This window comes from Rhinoraja longicauda, chromosome 2 (assembly GCF_053455715.1).
Source record: "Rhinoraja longicauda isolate Sanriku21f chromosome 2, sRhiLon1.1, whole genome shotgun sequence".
In the NCBI taxonomy this organism is placed as follows: domain Eukaryota; kingdom Metazoa; phylum Chordata; class Chondrichthyes; order Rajiformes; family Arhynchobatidae; genus Rhinoraja; species Rhinoraja longicauda.
Window position 1 is genome coordinate 788,676 of NC_135954.1, and position 21,566 is coordinate 810,241.

General features: G+C 51.7%; 2 protein-coding genes and 1 pseudogene across 4 annotated transcripts in view; 2 read left to right on the plus strand and 1 right to left on the minus strand.

Annotated features, from left to right (window-relative positions):
- ulk4 (unc-51 like kinase 4) overlaps positions 1 to 9,318 on the minus strand; it is a 434,415-nt gene extending 425,097 nt beyond the window's left edge. For all 3 annotated transcript variants that reach the window (XM_078413782.1, XM_078413790.1, XM_078413774.1), the window contains exon 1: positions 9,000 to 9,318. The gene's annotated coding sequence lies outside the window, so the exon portion shown is untranslated. The remainder of the gene's footprint in view (positions 1 to 8,999) is intronic.
- Positions 9,319 to 9,555: 237 nt separating this feature from the next.
- LOC144610980 (uncharacterized) overlaps positions 9,556 to 21,566 on the plus strand; it is a 142,008-nt gene continuing 129,997 nt past the window's right edge. The window contains exon 1 of the mRNA XM_078430044.1: positions 9,556 to 9,720. Within this exon, the coding sequence (XP_078286170.1) occupies positions 9,556 to 9,720 (165 nt within the window). The remainder of the gene's footprint in view (positions 9,721 to 21,566) is intronic.
- On the plus strand, positions 9,973 to 10,069 carry LOC144611105 (U2 spliceosomal RNA; annotated as a pseudogene).

Genomic DNA, 21,566 nt, shown 5'->3' on the forward strand with positions numbered 1-21,566 from the left:
CTCCTCTGGACCCTCTCCAGAGCCAGCATATCCTTCCTCAGATATGGGGCCCAATATTGCTCACAATATTGCAAATGCAGCCTGACCAGCGCCTTATAGAGCCTCAGCATTACATCCCTGGTTTTGTATACAAGCCCTCTCGAAATAAATGCTAACATTGCGTTTGCTTTCTTTATTACCGATTCGGCTTGCAGATTCACGTTTTGGGAATCCTGCACCAGCACTCCCAAGTGCCTTTGCACCTGCGATTTCTGGATTCTCTCCCCATTTATAAAATAGTCTACGCCTTTATTCCTACTACCAAAATGCATGATTCCACACTTTGCTCCACTATATTCCATCTATCATTTCTCTGCCCACTCTTCCAACCTACCCATGTCCTTCTGCAGAGTCCCTGCTTTCTCTGCACTACCTGCCCATCCACCTATTTACGTGTCATCTGCAAATTTAGCCACAAAGCCTTCAATCCCCTCATCCAAATTATTAATATACATGAAGAGTAGCGGCCCCAGCACTGAGCCCTGTGGAACACCACTAGTCACTGGCAGCCAACTGATAACCCCCCCCCCTCCCCTTTATTGCCACTCTGCCTTCTGCCATCCAGCCAACCTGATATCCATGCTAGTATCTGCCCTTTGATACCGTGGGCTCTCATCTTCCCCCAAACTTCCACTTCCCACAAACTTGCCCCACACTTCTCCTTTGAACTTTGCCCATCTCACAGCACCCTCTGTTGCACCCCAAAGCTATTCCCACGCTGGGAAAAAAGATTCTGACTTTCCTCCCCATCTACTCTTCTCTCAATCTTATACACTTCTATCAGTTCTCCCCTCAACCTCCGACACTCCAGAGTCTGTCAAATATCTCCCTTTAGTCAATACCCTCTAATCCAGTCATCATTCTGGGAAACCTCCTCTGCATCCTTCCTGTAACAAAGCGATCAGAATTGCACACAATATTCCAAACGCGGCCTAACCAAAAGTCAGTGAAAACGGGAAGCATTAGCTTTTGGGATCATCAGACCAATGAAACAATAGACAATAGACAATAGGTGCAGGAGTAGGCCATTCAGCCCTTCGAGCCAGCACCGCCATTCAATGCGATCATGGCTGATCACTCTCAATCAGTACCCCGTTCCTGCCTTCTCCCCATACCCCCTCACTCCGCTATCCTTAAGAGCTCTATCCAGCTCTCTCTTGAAAGCATCCACCGAACTGGCCTCCACTGCCTTCTGAGGCAGAGAATTCCACACCTTCACCACTCTCTGACTGAAAAAGTTCTTCCTCATCTCCGTTCTAAATGGCCTACCCCTTATTCTTAAACTGTGGCCCCTTGTTCTGGACTCCCCCAACATTGGGAACATGTTTCCTGCCTCTAATGTGTCCAATCCCCTAATTATCTTATATGTTTCAATAAGATCCCCCCTCATCCTTCTACGCACACCCGATCGACATCCAGAGAATGAGATGAGGAGCCGAGGGGAGTCGACACTAAGGGGCAGAAAACGCTAGTGGGAGTTGTGTACAGGCCACCTAACAGCAGTAGTGAGGTTGGGGATGGCATCAAGCAGGAAATTAGAAATGCATGCACCAAAGGTGCAGCAGTTATAATGGGTGACTTCAATCTACATATAGATTGGGTGAACCAAACTGGCAGGGGTGCTGAGGAAGAGGATTTCTTGGATTGTTTGCGAGATGGTTTTCTAAACCAACATGTCGAGGAACCAACGAGAGAGCAGGCCATTCTAGACTGGGTATTGAGTAATGAGGAAGGGTTAGTTAGCAGTCTTGTTGTGCGAGGCCCCTTGGGCAAGAGTGATCATAATATGGTGGAGTTCTTCATTAGGATGGAGAGTGACAAAGTCAATACAGAAACAAGTGTTCTGAACTTAAAGAAAGGTAACTTTGAGGGTATGAGGCGTGAATTGTCCAAGATAGACTGGCAATTGATGCTGAAAGGGTTGACGGTGGACATGCAATGGAAGGCATTTAAAGGTCGCATGAATGAACTACAACAAGTGTTCATCCCAGTTTGGCAAAAGAACAAACCAGGAAAGGTAGTGCATACGTGGCTAACAAGGGAATTCAAGGATAGTATTAAAACAAAAGATGAAGCATACAGATTAGCCAGAAAAAGTAGCATACCAGAGGACTGGGAGAAATTCAGAGTCCAGCAGAGGAGGACAAAGGGCTTAACTAGGAATGGGAAAATAGATTATGAGGGAAAACTGGCAAGGAACATAAAAACTGACTGCAAAAGCTTTTATAGATATGTGAAGAGAAAAAGATTAGTTAAGACAAATGTAGGTCCCTTGCAGTCGGAAACAGGTGAATTGATCATAGGGAACAAGGAGATGGCAGACCAATTGAACAAATACTTTGGTTCTGTCTTCACTAAGGAAGACATAAACCGTCTGCCGGAAATAGCGGGGGACCGGGGGTCTAATGAGATGGAGGAACTGAGGGAAATCCAGGTTAGTCGGGAAGTGGTGTTAGGTAAATTAAATGGATTAAAGGCAGATAAATCCCCAGGGCCAGATAGGCTGCATCCCAGAGTGCTTAAGGAAGTAGCCTCAGAAATAGTGGATGCATTAGTGATAACTTTTCAAAACTCCTTAGATTCTGGAGTAGTTCCTGAGAACTGGAGGGTAGCTAATGTAACCCCACTTTTTAAAAAGGGAGGGAGAGAGAAAACGGGGAATTATAGACCAGTTAGCCTAACATCGGTAGTGGGGAAAATGCTAGAGTCAATTATTAAAGATGTGATAGCATCACATTTGGAAAGTGGTGAAATCATCGGACAAAGTCAGCATGGATTTACAAAAGGCAAATCATGTCTGACGAATCTTATAGAATTTTTCGAGGTTGTAACTAGTAGAGTGGATAAGGGAGAACCAGTCGATGTGTTATATCTGGACTTTCAGAAGGCCTTCGACAAGGTCCCACATAGGAGATTGGTGTACAAACTTAAAGCACACGGTATTGAGGGTTCAGTGTTGAGGTGGATAGAAAATTGGTTGGCGGACAGGAACCAAAGAGTAGGAATAAAGGGGTCCTTTTCGGAATGGCAAGCAGTGACTAGTGGGGTACCGCAAGGTTAAGTGCTGGGACCCCAGTTATTTACAGTGTATATTAATGATTTGGACGAGGGAATTGAATGCAACATCTCTAAGTTTGCGGATGACACATAGAAACATAGAAACATAGAAAATAGGTGCAGGAGTAGGCCATTCGGCCCTTCGAGCCTGCACCGCCATTCAATATGATCATGGCAGATCATTCAGCTCAGTAGCCTGTACCTGCCTTCTCTCCATACCCCCTGATCCCTTTAGCAAAAAGGGCCACATCTAACTCCCTCTTAAATATAGCCAATGAACTGGCCTCAACTACCTTCTGTGGCAGAGAATTCCACAGACTCACCACTCTCTGTGTGAAGAAATGTTTTCTCATCTCGGTCCTAAAAGACTTCCCCCTTATCCTTAAGCTGTGACCCCTGGTTCTGGACTCCCCCAACATCGGGAACAATCTTCCCGCATCTAGCCTCTCCAACCCCTTAAGAATTTTATATGTTTCTATAAGATCCCCCCTCAGTCTTCTAAATTCCAGCGAGTACAAGCCCAGTCTATCTAGTCTTTCCTCATATGTAAGTCCCGCCATCCCAGGGATCAATCTGGTGAACCTTCTCTGTACTCCCTCTAAGGCAAGAACGTCTTTCCTCAGGTTAGGAGACCAAAATTGCACACAATACTCCAGGTGCGGTCTCACCAAGGCCCTGTACAACTGCAGCAGAACCTCCCTGCTCCTAAACTCAAATCCTCTTGCTATGAATGCCAACATACCATTCGCTTTCTTCACTGCCTGCTGCACCTGCATGCTTGCTTTCAATGACTGGTGCACCATGACACCCAGGTCACGTTGCATCTCCCCTTCTCCCAATCGGTCACCATTTAGGTAATACTCTGCTTTCCTGTTCTTGCCGCCAAAGTGGATAACCTCACATTTATCCACATTATATTGCATCTGCCATGCATTTGCCCACTCGCCTAATCTATCCAAGTCACTCTGCAGCCTCCTAGCATCCTTCTCGCAGCTAACACTGCCACCCAGCTTCGTGTCATCCGCAAAGTTAGAGATGTTGCATTCAATTCCCTCGTCCAAATCATTTAATATACACTGTAAATAACTGGGGTCCCAGCACTGAGCCTTGCGGTACCCCACTAGTCACTGCCTGCCATTCCGAAAAGGACCCGTTTATTCCTACTCTTTGCTTCCTGTCTGCCATCACGAAGCTGGGGGGCAGTGTTAGCTGCGAGGAGGATGCTAGGAGGCTGCAGAGTGACTTGGATAGATTAGGCGAGTGGGCAAATGCATGGCAGATGCAATATAATGTGGATAAATGTGAGGTTATCCACTTTGGCGGCAAGAACAGGAAAGCAGAGTATTACCTGAATGGTGAACGATTAGGAGAAGGGGAGATGCAACGTGACCTGGGTGTCATGGTGTACCAGTCATTGAAAGCAATAGTGCAGGTGCAGCAAGCAGTGAAGAAAGCGAATGGTATGTTGGCATTCATAGCAAGAGGATTTGAGTTTAGGAGCAGGGAGGTTCTACTGCAGTTGTACAGGGCCTTGGTGAGACCGCACCTGGAGTATTGTGTGCAGTTTTGGTCTCCTAATCTGAGGAAAGACGTTCTTGCCTTAGAGGGAGTACAGAGAAGGTTCACTAGATTGATCCCTGGGATGGCGGGACTTTCATATGAAGAAAGACTGGATAGACTAGGCTTGTACTCGCTGGAATTTAGAAGACTGAGGGGGGATCTTATAGAAACATATAAAATTCTTAAGGGGTTGGAGAGGCTAGATGTGGGAAGATTGTTCCCGATGTTGGGGGAGTCCAGAACCAGGGGTAGCAGCTTAAGGATAAGGGGGAAGTCTTTTAGGACCGAGATGAGAAAACATTTCTTCACACAGAGAGTGGTGAGTCTGTGGAATTCTCTGCCACAGAAGGTAGTTGAGGCCAGTTCATTGGCTATATTTAAGAGGGAGTTAGATGTGGCCCTTTTTGCTAAAGGGATCAGGGGGTATGGAGAGAAGGCAGGTACAGGTTACTGAGCTGGATGATCAGCCATGATCATATTGAATGGCAGTGCAGGCTCGAAGGGCCGAATGGCCTACTCCTGCACCTATTTTCTATGTTTCTATGTTTCTATGACAGAGTACACATCATTAAATAATTTAAACTTGAGAAGAATAAACCAGTGAATGGTCAGGGCTGGTTGAAATGCAAGGACAATGCAAGATTGGATAGAAGCCATGAAGATTTCTGGAAGTGGGGCCAGGGCTGGAGTACTCTGGTTACGATGCTGGAGAATGTCATGTGTGCCATTTTTTTAAGGAACAAGGACGAGTGAGGTGAAGGCCACAATATAACAGTGCTGCACAGACAAAGGTACCATCTCTCAGTTGAGATCAAAGACATTTACAGTGCAGACCAGAAAGCCACCACGTCAAGGCTGGCCAAATGTTTCATCCTACCGCTCAACCCTTGGTCCATATTTAGTTTAGTTTATTGTCACGTGTACCAAGGTACAGTGAAAAGCTTATTTTATTGTGTGCTACAGTCAGTGGAAAGACATGATTATAATCAAGCCATCCAGATACAGGATAAGGGGAATAATGTTTAGCATGTTAGCACCGTTAGAGTAGGAAATACTGCAGTAGGGGATAGTTTAAAAGAGTAGAGCATCATAATGAATGATTGTAGATCCACTTCTGGGACTAGCACACAGAGAGCTCCCTGGTTTCAGCACCATCTTGGTTACTATCTTGGGTTTTTATGTCTCTCCGTGTCTTATCCTGGTACTACCTATATGCGTTGACAGTTTTCGGCCTCTGCTACTCTTTAGTTTAGAGGTACAGCGTGGAAACAGGCCCTTTACCTCACCGAGTCTGCACCGACCAGCGATCCTCATACACCAACATTAACCTACACACTAGGGACCATTAACAATTTTACCAAAGCCAATTAACCTACAAACCTGTACATCTTGTGGGAGGAAACCGGAGCATCCGGAGAAAACCCACGCAGGTGAAAACGTACAAACTCTGTACCGACAGCACCCATGGTCAGGATGGAACCCGGATCTCTGGCGCTGTAAGGCAGATACTCTACTGCCGTGCCACCCTTCCCTGCAATGAAATTCCAGGCCCACTCTCTCCCCCATCACTTGTTAAATGAGGTATAATTCCACCATCCTACACCTCCTCAATCCCTCTGCCAATTAAATATATGCTCCTCAGTCACTTACCTCTGCTGAGGGAAAAGGTTACTTTGTTTTTATCCAGACGAGGTCTTTCGTAATTTTACACACATGAAAGTTATTACAGAGTATCCTGAGGGATAAGAAACACCTGCATTTAGATGGACAGGGGCTGATTAGGGAGTCAGCTTGGTTTTGTACTTTGGAACTTGGGGCAGTTGATGGATATGTCCTGAGAACAGTCCATGTTAACAGTTGAGGAGGCACTGAACATCCTAAGGTGTATGAAGGTAGACAAATCTCAAAGTCAATTTCAAATTCGCAGACGACAACACCATCGTGGGCCGGATATCAATCAATGATGAGATGGAGTACAGGACGGAGATCGAGTAGCTTGTGTCCTGGTGTCCTTTCTCTCAATGTCAGCAAGACAAAGGATATAGTGATCGACTTCATGAAGCGAAGTGGTTTGTATTGATGGCACCGAAGTACCTCCCATCTACCTCATTGGTGACCCTCGGACTATCTTTAATCAGACTTTACTCAACTTCAACTTGCACTAAATGTTATTCCGTTATCATGCATCTGTAAACGGCTCAATTGTAATCATGTTTTATCTTTCTGCTGACTAGTTAGCACGCAACAAAAGCTTTTCACTGTACCTCAGTACACGTGACAATAAACTAAACTGAACTGTGCTGGAAGACTGGAGGGTGGCAAATGTGTGCCTCTCTTCAAGAAGGGCAGCAGGGAAAGGGCTGACAAATATTGGCCAGTGAGCTTATTATCTGTGGTCAGAAAGTTACTGGAGAGTATTCTGAGGGACAGAATATACATGCATTTAGATGGACAAGGGCTGATTAGGGATAGTCAGATGGTTTTGTACTTGGGAGGCCGTGTCTCACAAATCAGATTGAGTCTTTTGAAGTTGTGACTAAAGGTCAGAGGGCCGAGCCACAGACGTTGTAGACATGATTTCAGTAAGGCATCTGGTCGGCTGCTCTGGAAGGTTCAATCCCATGGGATGCAAGGAGAGATAGCTGAATGGATAATCACTTCCTCTAGTATCCCCAGCACCCAAGGGAGCTGACAGAGACTTCAATGTACACAGACTGACAACCAGCAGTGCTGCATCCCCACCACCAATACACCCCCTCACACACCACCCTCTGTTGCACCCCAAACTCCCCTCACTGCATTGCACACCCCCCTCTTTGCACACCCTCACCCCCCTTACCTTGCATCACCTTCCCCCTCCCTGTTGCACCCTTCTCCCCCTCCATTGCACCTCCATCCTCTGTTGCACCCCATCCCATTGCACCTACTTCACCCCCATCCTCCATGTTGCACCCCCTCTTGTATCCTCTCACCCCAAACTCCTGTTGCAGCACCACCCCCTCCATTGCACCCCTTCCCACATTGCACCCCTACCCCCTCTGTTCACCCCTCCCCCCATGTTCACCCCCCCCCCCGTTGCACCTCAATCACCCCTCACACTCACTCCATTACACCCCCAATCCTTGCCCACTGCAGACACCTCCGATACAACCCGCTTTTGCACCCCCTTCACCCCATCTGTGGCAACTCACTCATCCCTCACCCTCTTCGTTACCCCTCCCATCACTGCATCCTCCACCCTGGGCTGACAGCTCCTCCCCCCTCCCGTCTCTCCCCCACCATCACTCTACCTCACCACCTCCGTCTCTCACCCCCTCTCCCTCCCTGCATCATCTCCCCCCCCACCATGTACCTCTCCCCACACTCCGCACCGCTCCCTCACCCTCATCACCGTCTCTCCCCACCATCACTCCCCCTCACCACCTCCGTCTCCCACCCCCTCTCCCTCTCTGCATCATCTCCCCCCCCCACCATGTACCTATCCCCCACACTCCGCACCCCTCCCACACCCTCATCACCGTCTCTCCCTTTGCCCCTCACCCTCACCCTGTTCTCTCCTTCACCACCAGTCTCCTCTTCCCACAGTCCGTCCCTCACTGTCTCTTCCCCTCACCAATCTCCCCCATCCCCACCATCTCACCCCCAGAGTCAGTCTCCCCACTACCAATCTCCCCCCTCACTACAGTCTGTCTCCTCTCTCCCCCCCGTCCCCATTCTGTCTCCGCTCTCCCCGTCCCGTCTCCCCCTCACCACAGTCTGTCTCCCCTCTCCCCCGTCCCCATTCTGTCTCCGCTCTCCCCGTCCCGTCTCCCCCTCACCACAGTCTGTCTCCCCTCTCCCCCGTCCCCAGTCTGTCTCCGCTCGTCCCGTCTCCTCCTCACCACAGTCTGTTTCCCCTCTCCCCCGTCCCTCCCCCTCACCCCACTCTCCTCCTCACCACACTCTCCCCTCAGCCCACTCCCCCCACCTCACTCACCCACCCCACTTACTCACCCCCACCCACCCCCCCTCACCACATTGTATCTTGTGGTCGTCACTTCAAGAGTCCAACAGGGTCAACACTGTCACTGGAGGTGTCCCACACCCACTGGAGACAATGTTTTACACTGACACCAATCCAATTAGCCTATAAACCCGCACGTCTTTGGAGTGTGGGAGGCCGGAGCGCCCGTTAGAAAACCCACGCGGTCACGGGGAGAACGTGCAGACTCCGTACAGACGGGATGGAGCCCGGGTCTCCGGCGCCGTGAGGCAGCAGCTCCACCGCCGCGCCGCCCTCCGCGCCCCTCACGAGTCTCCCCCTCACCAGGCGCTCACCCCGCCACCGCACCCCTCCCTCTCACCGTGTATCTCCCCCCTCGTTCCCGCAGTGACCGTTGACGGTTGAACGGTGGCCGTTGACAGTTGGCGGTTGAACGGTGATCGTTGACGGTTGAACGGTGGCCGTTGGCGGTGGAACGGTGGCCGTTGACAGTTGGCGGTTGAACGGTGATCGTTGACGGTTGAACGGTGGCCGTTGGCGGTTGAACGTTGGCTGTTGAACGGTGACGGTTAAAGGTAACGGTTAAACGGTTACGGTTGGCCGTTGACGGTTACCGTTAACGGTTGAACAGTGGCCGTTGACGATTGAACGGTGGCCGTTGGCCGCTCGTGTTCCCGCCTCCCCGGCGGCCGGAAGTGCGCTGGGCGCCGGCACAGTGGGAGAGGGGGGGGGTGTACGGTGTCCGCCACCTCCCCCCGCTCCCCCCGTGGCTGTTTCCCGCCTCCGCCCTGCCCCTGCCCTGTCATTACGGCACAACCCACATTCCCTCTGCCTGCAGCGAGCGCCGGGGTCCCGGGGACAAGGTCTGTGTGTGTGTGTGTCCGTCCGTCCCCCCCCGCGCCGTGTGGGGGCGGGTAATGGCCGCGCCCCCTGGTTCCGGCGCCGCTCGTTGCCCCGGCAACCGCGGCCGGGCTGAGAGACGCGCGCGCCCCGCCCCCGCCCCGCGGCACAGCGCCACCCCGACATGGACAGGTGACTTTCTTCTGCTGCACAACCGCCAACTGCTGGGCGATCTGGTGCAGGTTTCGCTCGCGTGGGCACTGGTTGCAAAAGGGTTATTTAGATGTTTATGTGGGCAAGTTTGGTGAGGTGAACCATGTCCAAGTTGTCGAGCTGTGACTTGAAGAGTGACAAGGTTGGTGCACATCTGGCGGTGTGGGGAAGGATGTTCCCCTCTGGGTTCGTCAGTCCATGGATATTGGACTGGTTTCTCTTCAGATCGTGCTGGGCCACCATTTCTCCTTTGTCATCAGAGAGGAGATCAGTTGCGTTAATGCGCTTCTCGGCCTTTTGGCTAAGATCAAGTGTAGTATCTGTTCTGGCACAATCTAATGTTCTTATAAGAACAGGGTAAGTATAAGAGCAGTATTTGCATTAGATCATCGACGAGGAGCGGAGGTCAGGAGCACGTGTCTGGTTTAGGGGTGGATCCATGCTGGTTGGGTAACCAACCTAACACCCTTATCCAGGTGGGATGGCAGCAGCAAGTGGAGCTGGAGGGCAGGGTATCCGGAATACCCTGCGTGTATCGGTGAAGGACCTCAAGGAGGGGAACCCTTTCTCAAGGGATCTCTTCATCAAGAAGGTGCTGCTGGAGGCTTGTGGATTCAAGGCCGGGGACATCTTCTGCCTCCAGGACTTCCCAGGTAACGGATACTTCGACGTTACCTTCCAGAACCCGGCGGGATGGCAGAAGTTGCTGCAGGACTTCCGGGAGAAGGGGGATGAAGCCCCGCTGTCGCTCCTGAAGGTGCAGCCGCTCTTCACCCTCCCCACCCAGAGGGAACGGATGATCACGGTGCACATGTTTAACCCACATGTGCCCGTCGTGGATGTCCTCACCTTCCTTGCGCGCTACGTCGAAGGGGCCGGGAACTGCGTGGACATCAAGGACTTGTTCGGGATCTGGACGAGCAAGAGGCAGGTAAAGGTGAAGCTGAGGGTGGACGGGAAGGGATTCATTGTCCACCCTCCCTCGGTGTTCGCTATCGGAGGGAACCGGGGCTACACGACGTACGTGGGGCAGCCCAGGGTATGCAGGAAATGCAACAAACCTGGGCACGTGGCGGCAGAATGCAGGACAGTCGTCTGCAGAAACTGCAAGTTAGAAGGCCACGAGACAAGGGAATGTAAAGAGAGCAAGAGCTGCAACCTGTGTGGGGAGGCAGGCCACCTTTACAGGGCCTGCCCTAAAAGAGCTAGCACGTACGCACAGGCGATAAGAGGGGCCGCTGCCAGCACCCCCAGGGTGGACGAGACGCCTCCTACCACGGCAAAAGCCCAAAAAGGAAAGGAGAGCAGGGGCGATGACAACGCGACCACCAGGAGCCCCCAACCGCAGGACAGAGCCCCACAGGCCCCTGGCCACGAGGGCGATTCGATGGAAGAGGGGGAACAGGAAGAGGAGGAATGGCAGTTGGTAAAATCGAGGAAAACGTTGAAGGCTGTGCGCACGGAGAAAAAGGCGGAGGGGGCAAGCAAGTCCCAAAAAAGAGTCCTCTCCCAGGACGAGGCCAGCAACCTCTCCGCGTCGGAGGATGAGACGACCGGGAGGAGCCGACAACGGAAGCAGAGGCAGAGGAAGAAAACGGGGGAGGAGGAAGGTAAGAGAAAGAACGTGTCTGTTGCCCCCCAGCCCCAGGAGACTGGGAGCAGTGCCAATGGGCCCCAGCCCCAGGAGACCGTGAGCGGCACAACGGCCAATGGGCCCCTGCTCCAGGAGACCGTGAGCGGCACAACGGCAAATGGGCCCCTGCTCCGGGAGACCGGGAGCGGCACAATGGCCAATGGGCCCCAGCTCCGGGAGACCGGGAGCAGCGCAGTGGCCAATGGGCCCCAGCTCCGGGAGGCCGGGAGCAGTGCAGTGGCCAATGGGCCCCAGCTCCAGGACACTGGGAGCAGCACAGTGGCTTCGCCAGAAAATACACCCTGTGCTGAGGAAGCCACCAACCTGTACCACTACCTGTGCGACAAAAATGTGCAGGAACTGAGCCAGATGATTGGCATGCGGGAGGATCGCCTGGGACAATAAAGGACAATGGAGCTGAAACTGGCATCCTTAAACGTGCGCAGTGTGAAGAGCACTGTGCGATGTGTATCCGCCTTGCAGTACCTGGCCAAGGTAAAGGCGGATGTGACTTTTTTACAGGAGTGCGGGCTGCCACACCTTCGCTGCTATCGGAGGTGGTCGCGATGGTGGCCCCACGGACTGTCGGTATGGTCGGGGGGAAATGATTGTCGTGCGTCCGGTCTGGGGATCTTGCTGCGGGGAGGGGGCTTCACCATCACTGAGGTAAGGGAGGTGGTGGGGGGTCGTCTCTTGGTGGTGGATGTAATGTACCGTGGTTCTCCGCTCCGGCTGATAAATGTGTATGCCTCACCCAGGTGGAGCGAGCGGGTGGCCGTCCTCCAGCAGCTCCCACCGCTGCTGGCCACGTCTAGACCGCTCGTTCTGGCCGGTGACTTCAACTGCATCATCGATGCGGCTGGACGATCCGGCAGTGCCAACCACAGACTGGACGGCACCTCCAAACTCCTGGTGGAAACGGTCAAAGATGCAAAGCTGCGCGACGCCTTCAGTGACCCTGCAGGCGGAGTCCAGCCACGGTTCACCTGGTCAGGACCAAACGGTTCAGCCCAGTCCCGGATAGACTTCCTCTTCACATCGAGGGCCGTTACGGTCAGACACACCGACCTCGCCCCGGTGTTCTTCTCTGACCACTGCCTCCTTCAGGCCACCTGTCACCTACAGGAGGACCGGAAGGCGGGCAGAGGGACGTGGAAGCTAAACGTGGAGCTGTTGACCCCGGAGAACGTTAAGGAGCTGAAGAGGGACTACGCATGTTGGAGAACTGTGAGGCCCCTCTTTGACTCCCAGACACTCTGGTGGGAGGCAACAAAGGAGAACATCAAGAAGTTCTTCGTCTCCAAAGGTGTTCAGAGAGCAAGACAGGGTAAGAGGGAACTGTGTCAACTCCAGACAGATTTGCAGCAGCTACTCCTTCTGCAGAGGAGAGGGGTGGATGTGAGGGAGGAACTGAGAGAGTTGAAGGGCCGGCAAGCTCGGCTCTTTACCTCTGAATCCTCCAAGATCATCTTCCGGTCCAGGGTCCGCCATGTTGAGCAGGATGAGACGTGCTCACGTTACTTCTTCCATAAGGTTCACAGGGGGAGCTCTGTGATCAAAAGCCTTAGGGAGGAGGACGGCTCGGTAACATCCTCGCAGACAGACATGCTCAAGATCTGCAGATCCTTCTATAAGGATCTGTACGATGTAAAGACCACAGACAGCACCGCCTCCCAGAACTTCCTGTCCTCCATCACGGAAGTCTTGGACGACAGCAAGCGGGAGAGTCTGGACCAACCACTGACCCTGGAGGAGCTGACTGGCTCCATCCGTTCCTTTGACTCGAGTAAAACTCCCGGAGGCGATGGCTTACCGGCAGAGTTGTACTCGGCTCTGTGGGACTGGGTGGGCCCGGACCTGCTGGAAGTGTACAACGATATACTCCTAGCAGGCAGCATGTCAGACTCTATGAGGAAGGGCAACATCACCCTGATCTACAAGCAGAAGGGGGAGATGAATGACTTAAGGAATTGGAGACCCATCACATTGTTGAATGTAGACTACAAGATCCTGTCTAAGGCCATCGCCAACCGGGTCAAGTCTGCTCTGGGACAGATGATCCACCCGGACCAAACCTGTGCTGTACCTGGCAGGAAAATCTCAGACAGCCTGGTGCTGCTGAGAGATACCATTGCCTACGTGCAGGACAGACGGGTGGATGCCTGCCTGGTCAGCTTGGACCAGGAGAAGGCCTTCGACAGGATATCGCACACGTACATGAGGGACGTGCTCTCCAAAATGGGCTTTGGGGAGGGAATCAGGAAGTAGATACAACTGCTCTACTCTGATATCTGTAGTGCAGTCCAAATTAATGGGTGGGAATCAGACAGCTTCCCCGTCAGGTCTGGAGTCAGGCAGGGTTGCCCTCTTTCCCCTGTCTTGTTCGTCTGTTGCATTGAACCCTTTGCCGAATCCATCAGGAAGGATGCGAGCATAAGAGGAGTGACACTGCCAGGCAGTGGGGGCACTCAGGTCAAGGCCTCCCTGTACATGGACGATGTCGCCGTCTTCTGCTCGGATCCAGGGTCGGTCCGCAGACTGATCAGCGTCTGCGACCAGTTTGAGTTGGCCACGGGGGCCAGGGTAAACCGCAGGAAGAGCGAGGCCATGCTCTTTGGCAACTGGCCCGACCGATCTTCCATCCCCTTCACCATCAAGCCTGACTTCCTGAAGGTGCTGGGGATCTGGTTCGGGAAGGCTGGGGCATGTAACAAAAATTGGCTGGAGTGGATAGCCAAGGTGGGGAAGAAGCTGGAGCTGTGGAAGCAGCGCTCCCTCTCCATCACGGGGAAAAACCTGGTCATCAGGTGTGAGGTGCTCTCGGGGCTGCTGTACTTGGCGCAAGTGTGGCCCGTCCCTCCCTCCTACGCCACGGGGATCACCCGGGCCGTCTTCCGTTTCATCTGGGGGTCGGCGATGGACCGGGTGCGACGAGCCACAATGCACAAGTCGGCAGACAACGGGGGTAAAGACGTGCCCAACGTCGCCCTCATCCTGATGGCCACTTTCGTGTGTGGCTGCATCAGGCGGAGCATAGAGCCAAGGCACGTGGGCACCAAATGCCACTACCTGCTGAGGTTCTACCTGACCCCGGTGTTGCGAAGGATGGGCCTGGCGCAGATGCCACGCAATGTGCCAGTCAGCTGGACATTGCCGAACCATCTGTCATTTGTGGACAGGTTCTTCCGGACCAACACCTTTGACCACAAGTCCATCGGGCAGTGGTCAGCACGGAACGTCCTGCAGGCACTGCAGGGGAATGACTCCATGGATCCTGTGGCGTGGTTCCCAGAACAGACAGCCCAGCTTGTCTGGCAAAATGCCTCATCGCCAGTACTCACCAACAAGCACCAAGACCTGGCTTGGCTGGCGGTAAGGGGAGCCCTCCCAGTCAGATCCTTCCTGCACCGCCGGAACCTCACTACCAGCGCACGCTGCCCTCGGGACGGCTGCTACGGAGAGGAAACGGTGGCCCACCTCTTCAAAGAGTGTGGATTTGCCAGGAGAGTCTGGAGAGGTCTGCAGGGGTCCCTGTCACGATTCATTCCGAGCAGCTCCGTCACAGAGGACTCTGTGCTCTACGGACTGTTCCCAGGGACGCATTCCGAGACTGACATCGAGTGCTGCTGGAAGGTCATCAACTCGGTGAAAGACGCCCTTTGGTCTGCCCGATCCTTGTTGACCTCCCAGCGGAGCGAGCTGTCCGTCAAGGAATGTTGCCGACTGGCCCACTGCAGACTGCAGGAGTACGTGCTGAGGGACGCTCTGAAGCTCGGTGCAGCCAACGCCAAGGCCCTGTGGGGGAGGACCACAGTCTAGGGTCCTTCCGCTGCTGGACATGGGGGGCAGGGTGTGGTGGAGAGAGACGCCCCTCCAAATAAGGGATATGTATGTAAATGTATGTAAAGGTCTAAGTAAATGCCTGTATTGAATATGTAACCTCCGGGAATGTCGGATGGGTTTGTTTTAAAAATGATGTTTTGTAAATGATATTTATAACTTGAATAAAGTATTTTTTGATTAAAAAAAAAAAAAAAAAAAAATGGATATTGTGACTGCAGTTTGCTCTAATTCTAGTATAAACTAGACCAAGTTGGGCCCAAATCTCTCTTGCATTGGTGCACCACCCTCTCCTCCCCCCCTCCCCCCACATCCTCCCCCCACATCCTCCCCTACCCACTCCCCCCACCCCCCCCCATCCTCCCCTCTCCTCTGCCCCCCCACCCCCATCTTCCCCCCCTCCCCCATCTTCCCCCCCTCCCCCATCCTCCCCTTCCCCACTCCCCATCCTCCCCTTCCCCACTCCCCATCCTCCCCTTCCCCACTCCCCTCCCTCCCCTTCCCCACTCCCCACCCTCCCCTTCCCCACTCCCCATCCTCCCCTTCCCCACTCCCCATCCTCCCCTTCCCCACTCCCCTCCCTCCCCTTCCCCACTCCCCATCCTCCCCTTCCCCACTCCCCTCCCTCCCCTTCCCCACTCCCCTCCCTCCCCTTCCCCACTCCCCTCCCTCCCCTTCCCCACTCCCCATCCTCCCCTTCCCCACTCCCCACCCTCCCCTTCCCCACTCCCCTTCCCCACTCCCCTCCCTCCCCTTCCCCACTCCCCTCCCTCCCCTTCCCACTCCCCTCCCTCCCCTTCCCCACTCCCCATCCTCCCCTTCCCCACTCCCCACCCTCCCCTTCCCCACTCCCCTTCCCCACTCCCCTCCCTCCCCTTCCCCACTCCCCTCCCTCCCCTTCCCCACTCCCCACCCTCCCCTTCCCCACTCCCCACCCTCCCCTTCCCCACTCCCCTTCTCCTCCCTCCCTAGGAGATAGATTTAAACTTTAAAATGTGAATAACTTAAAAAATATGACACCGATTTCAATGAAACTTCTTCCATTAGCACCAAAGGGACGACGGTGAGTTACGTGGGCCTAAAATTGTCGCACTATCATGTATGTTTTGGCTGTAGTTCAGGAACAAACAAACAAACAAATGAGAGTTTTAGTACATAGAAGACGAAGTGACCTGAGGACTGTCTTGTGAATTTCTAGGTATTCTGAATGAATGAAGCGAGATATGTTACTGGGGATGATGCCATGACATTTCACAGAGTGGCAGAGTAACTCAGCGAGTCAGGCAGCATAACATAGAAAATAGGTGCAGGAGGAGGCCTTTCGGTCCTTCGAGCTAGCACCACAATTCATAATGATCATGGCTGATCATCAACAATCAGTACCTCGTTCCGGCTTTCTCCCCATATCCCTTGATTCCGTTAGCCCAAAGAACTAAATCTAAGTCTTGAAAACATCCAATGAATTGGCCTCCACTGCCTTCTGTGGCAAAGAATTCCACAGATTCACAATTCTCTAGATGAAGAAGTTTTTCCTCATCTCAGTCCTAAATGACCTACCCCTTATTCTTAAACTGTGACCCCTAGTTCTGGACTCCCCCAACATCAGGAACATTTTTCCTGCATCTACCCTGTCCAATCCCCTGAGAATTTTATACGTTTCTATAAGATCTCCTCTCACCCTTCTAAATTCCAGCAAACACAAGACAGGTCGACCCATTCTTTTATCATACGTCAGTCCCGCTATCACGGCAATTAACCTAGTGAACCTACGCTGCACTCCTTCAATAGCAATAATGTTCTTCCTCAAATTAGGAGACCAAAACTGCACACAATACTACAGGTGCAATCTCACCAGGGCCCTGTACAACTGCAGTAGGGCCTCCTTGCCTCCTAAACTCAACTCCTCTCGCAATGAAGACCAACATGCTATTGGCTCTCTTCACTGCCTGCTGTACCTACATGCTTCCTTTCAGTGACTGATGTACAAACACACCCAGGTCTCGTTGCACCTCCCCTTCTCCTAATCCGATACCATTCAAATAGTAATTTGATTGGTGAGCAAAATTAGAGCACATGGTATTGGGGGTAGAGTGAAGACATGGATAGAGAATTGGTTGGCAGACAGGAAGCAAAGAGTAGGAGTGTTTGGGTGCTTTCCAGAATGGCAGGAAGTGACTAGTGGAGTGCCGCAAGGCTCGGTGTTGGGGCCGCAACTATAAGAATAGTGTTGCTGGCTCGAAGGGCCGAATGGCCCCCTCCTGCACCCATTTTCTATGTTTCTATGTAATCTGCCTTCCTGTTCTCGCCATCAAAGTGGATAACCTCACATTTATTCACATTATTCTGCATCTGCCATGCATCTGCCCACTCACCCAACCTATCCATTATAGCATTCTCCTCGCAGCTCACACTGCCACCCAGCTTTGTGTCATCCACAAACTAAGAGATGTTATATTTAATTCTCTCATCTAAATCGTTAATATATATTGTAAACAACTGGGGTCCCAGCACCAGCACTCTAGTCAATGCCTGTCATTCTGAAAAGGACCTGTTAATTCCTGGAGAACATGGATAGATGACATTTCACAGAGTGCTGGTGTAACTCAGCGGGTCAGGCAGCATCTCTGGAGAACATGGATAGAGGACATTTCACAGAGTGCTGGAGTAACTCAGTGGGTTGGGCAGCATCTCTGGAGAACATGGATAGTTGACGTTTCGGGTCGGGACCATTCTTGGAAGGAACTGAAGAGCCTCAGTCAATAGACAATAGATGCAGGAGTAGGCCATTCGGCCCTTTGAGCCAGAACCAGTCTGAAGACTCCCAACCCAAAAGATCATCTATCCATGTTTTCCAGAGACGCTATCTGACCTGCTGAGTGAACATACAATATAGAACAGTACAGCACAGGAATGGGCACTTTGGCCCACAATGTTTGTGCTGAACAGGAAACCCAATTAAACAGATCTCCACCTGTACTTCCATGTGCAGTTCTGTAAAATGTAGACATATGGATAGGAAAGATTTGGAGGAATATGGGCCAAATGTGGGCAGGTGGGACAGGTGTAGATGGGGCATGTTGGTCGGCATGGGCAGGTTGGGCCAAAGGGCCTGTTTACCAACTGTATCACTCTGTGACTCTGACCATCGCCCCTGACAATGTTCCAGGACCACATCACTCTCTCTGTAAAAAACTTGAGTTACTCCAACATCTGCAGTTACAGGGGAACATACCTGGTGAGGGGAATGATTTGGGTGGGAAGGGATGAGTGAACAAAGGAGTTGCATATTTAGCAAATGGTCTCAAAAGTGCTGCCAGCATCATACACTAGCACTGTCCTGCAGAGTTGGGACATTTTTTACAATTTGCAGAAGCCAATTAACCTACAAACCTGTATGTCTTTGGAGCGTTTAGTAAATCGCAGCAGCCGGAGAAAACATACGTGGCCACGGGGAGAACGTACAAACTCCGTACCGACAGCATCCATGGTCAGAATTGAACCTGGATCTCTGGCGCTCTGTGGCAGGAACTCTTCCATTGCGCCACCCTGTCGCCTATTTAGTATTAGTAGTATTAATATTAAAGGAATGAACTCGCTGGGTCAGACAGCAATAGACAATAGACAATAGACAATAGGTGCAGGAGTAGGCCATTCAGCCCTTCGAGCCAGCACCGCCATTCAATGCGATCATGGCTGATCACTCAATCAGTACCCCGTTCCTGCCTTCTCCCCATACCCCCTCACTCCGCTATCCTCAAGAGCTCTATCCAGCTCTCTCTTGAAAGCATCCAACGAACTGGCCTCCACTGCCTTCTGAGGCAGAGAATTCCACACCTTCACCACCCTCTGACTGAAAAAGTTCTTCCTCATCTCCGTTCTAAATGGCCTACCCCTTATTCTCAAACTGTGGCCCCTTGTTCTGGACTCCCCTAACATTGGGAACATGTTATCTGCCTCTAATGTGTCCAATCCCCTAATTATCTTATATGTTTCAATAAGATCCCCCCTCATCCTTCTAAATTCCAGTGTATACAAGCCCAATCGCTCCAGCCTTTCAACATACGACAGTCCCGCCATTCCGGGAATTAACCTAGTGAACCTACGCTGCACGCCCTCCATAGCAAGAATATCCTTCCTCAAATTTGGAGACCAAAACTGCACACAGTACTCCAGGTGCGGTCTCACCAGGGCCCGGTACAACTGTAGAAGGACCTCTTTGCTCCTATACTCAACTCCTCTTGTTACGAAGGCCAACATTCCATTGGCTTTCTTCACTGCCTGCTGTACCTGCATGCTTCCTTTCATTGACTGATGCACTAGGACACCCAGATCTCGTTGAACTCCCCCTCCTCCTAACTTGACACCATTCAGATAATAATCTGCCTTTCTATTCTTACTTCCAAAGTGAATAACCTCACACTTATCTACATTAAACTGCATCTGCCATGTATCCGCCCACTCACACAACCTGTCCAAGTCACCCTGCAGCCTTATTGCATCTTCCTCACAATTCACACTACCCCCCAACTTAGTATCATCTGCAAATTTGCTAATGGTACTTTTAATCCCTTCGTCTAAGTCATTAATGTATATCGTAAATAGCTGGGGTCCCAGCACCGAACCTTGCGGTACCCCACTGGTCACTGCCTGCCATTCCTGCATAGCTGGAAAATAACTTGTAATGAGGTTCCAACATCTGTGGTGTGGAGTTCCCTGAACAGAGGAATACATGACTCACACACGGAGAATGAAATTATCCACCTCCGGATACCAAGAGAGAAAAAAAATCTCTTTAGACTTTAGAGACACAGTGTGGAAACAGGCCCTTTGGCGCACCGAGTCCGTGCCAACCATCTCTGGAGAACCTGGATAAAGTGCCGTCAAATGCTCATATGTTAACCCACTCATTCCTGGGACCATTCATGTAAACCTCCTCTGGACCCTCTCCAGAGCCAGCACATCCTTCCTCAGATATGGGGCCCAAATCGCTCACAATACTCTAAATGCGACTTGACCAGCTCCTTAGGCAGCACCTCGGGAGAACATGGATAGGTAACGTTTCGCAGAGTGCTGGAGTAACTCAGCGGGTCAGGCAGCATCTGTGGAGAACATGGATAGGTGACGTTTCACAGAATGCTGGAGTAACTCAGCGGGTCAGGCAGCATCTGTGAAGAACATGGATAGATGTTGTTTCACAGAGTGCTGGAGTAACTCAGCGGGTCAGGCAGCATCTGTGGAGAACATGGATAGGTGACGTTTCACAGAGTGCTGGAGTAACTCAACGGGTCAGGCAGCATCTGTGGAGAACATGGGTAGGTGACGTTTCACAGAGTGCTGGAGTAACTCAACGGGTCAGGTAACATCTCTGGAGAACATGGATAGGTGACGTTTCACAGAGTGCTGGAGTAACTCAACGGGTCAGGCAGCATCTCTGGAGAACATGGATAGGTGATGTTTTGGGTCAGGACAATTCTTGGAAGGGTCTGAAGAACCTCACTCTGAAGAAGGCTCCTGACCCAAAAGGTCACCTATTCATGTTCTCCAGAGACGCTGTCTGACTTGCTGAGTGAATATAGAACAGTACAGCACAGGAATAGGCACTTTGGCCCACAATGTTTGTGCTGAATAAGAGACCAAGTTAATCTGATCTCTGCCTGCACATGGTCCATATCCCTCTATTTTCTGCCAAAAGCCTCTTAAACACCACTGTTGTATCAGTCTCTACCACCTTGTAAGTACTATCATAACGTTGAAGAGATATTTAGAGAGATACATAGAAACATAGAAAATAGGTGCAGAAGGAGGCCATTCGGCCCTTTGAGCCAGCACCGCCACTCATTGTGATCATGGCTGATTATCCACAATCAATAACCCGTGCCTGCCTTCTCCCCATATCCCTTGATTCCACTAGCCCCTAGAGCTCTATCTAACTCTCTCTTAAATCCATCCAGTGATTTGGCTTCCACTGCCCTCTGTGGCAGAGAATTCCACAAATTCACAACTCTGGGTGAAAAAGTTCCTTCTCACCTCAGTTTTAAATGGCCTCCCCTTTATTCTAAGACTGTGGCCCCTGGTTCTGGACTCGCCCAACATTGGGAACATTTTTCCTGCCTCGAGCTTGTCCAGTCCTTTTATAATTTTATATGTCTCTATAAGATCCCCTCTTATCCTTTTAAACTCCAGTGAATACAAGCCTCGTCTTTTCAACCTTTCCTCATATGACAGTCCCACCATCCCAGGGATCAACCTCATACATGGATAGGGCAATGAGGGATATGGGCCAAATGTGGACAGGTGGGACTGGTGTAGATGGGGCATGTTGGTCGGTATGGGGAAGTTGGGCCGAAGGACCCGTTTTCACGCTGTATGACTATGTGACTCTGACAATGTTCCAGGCCCACA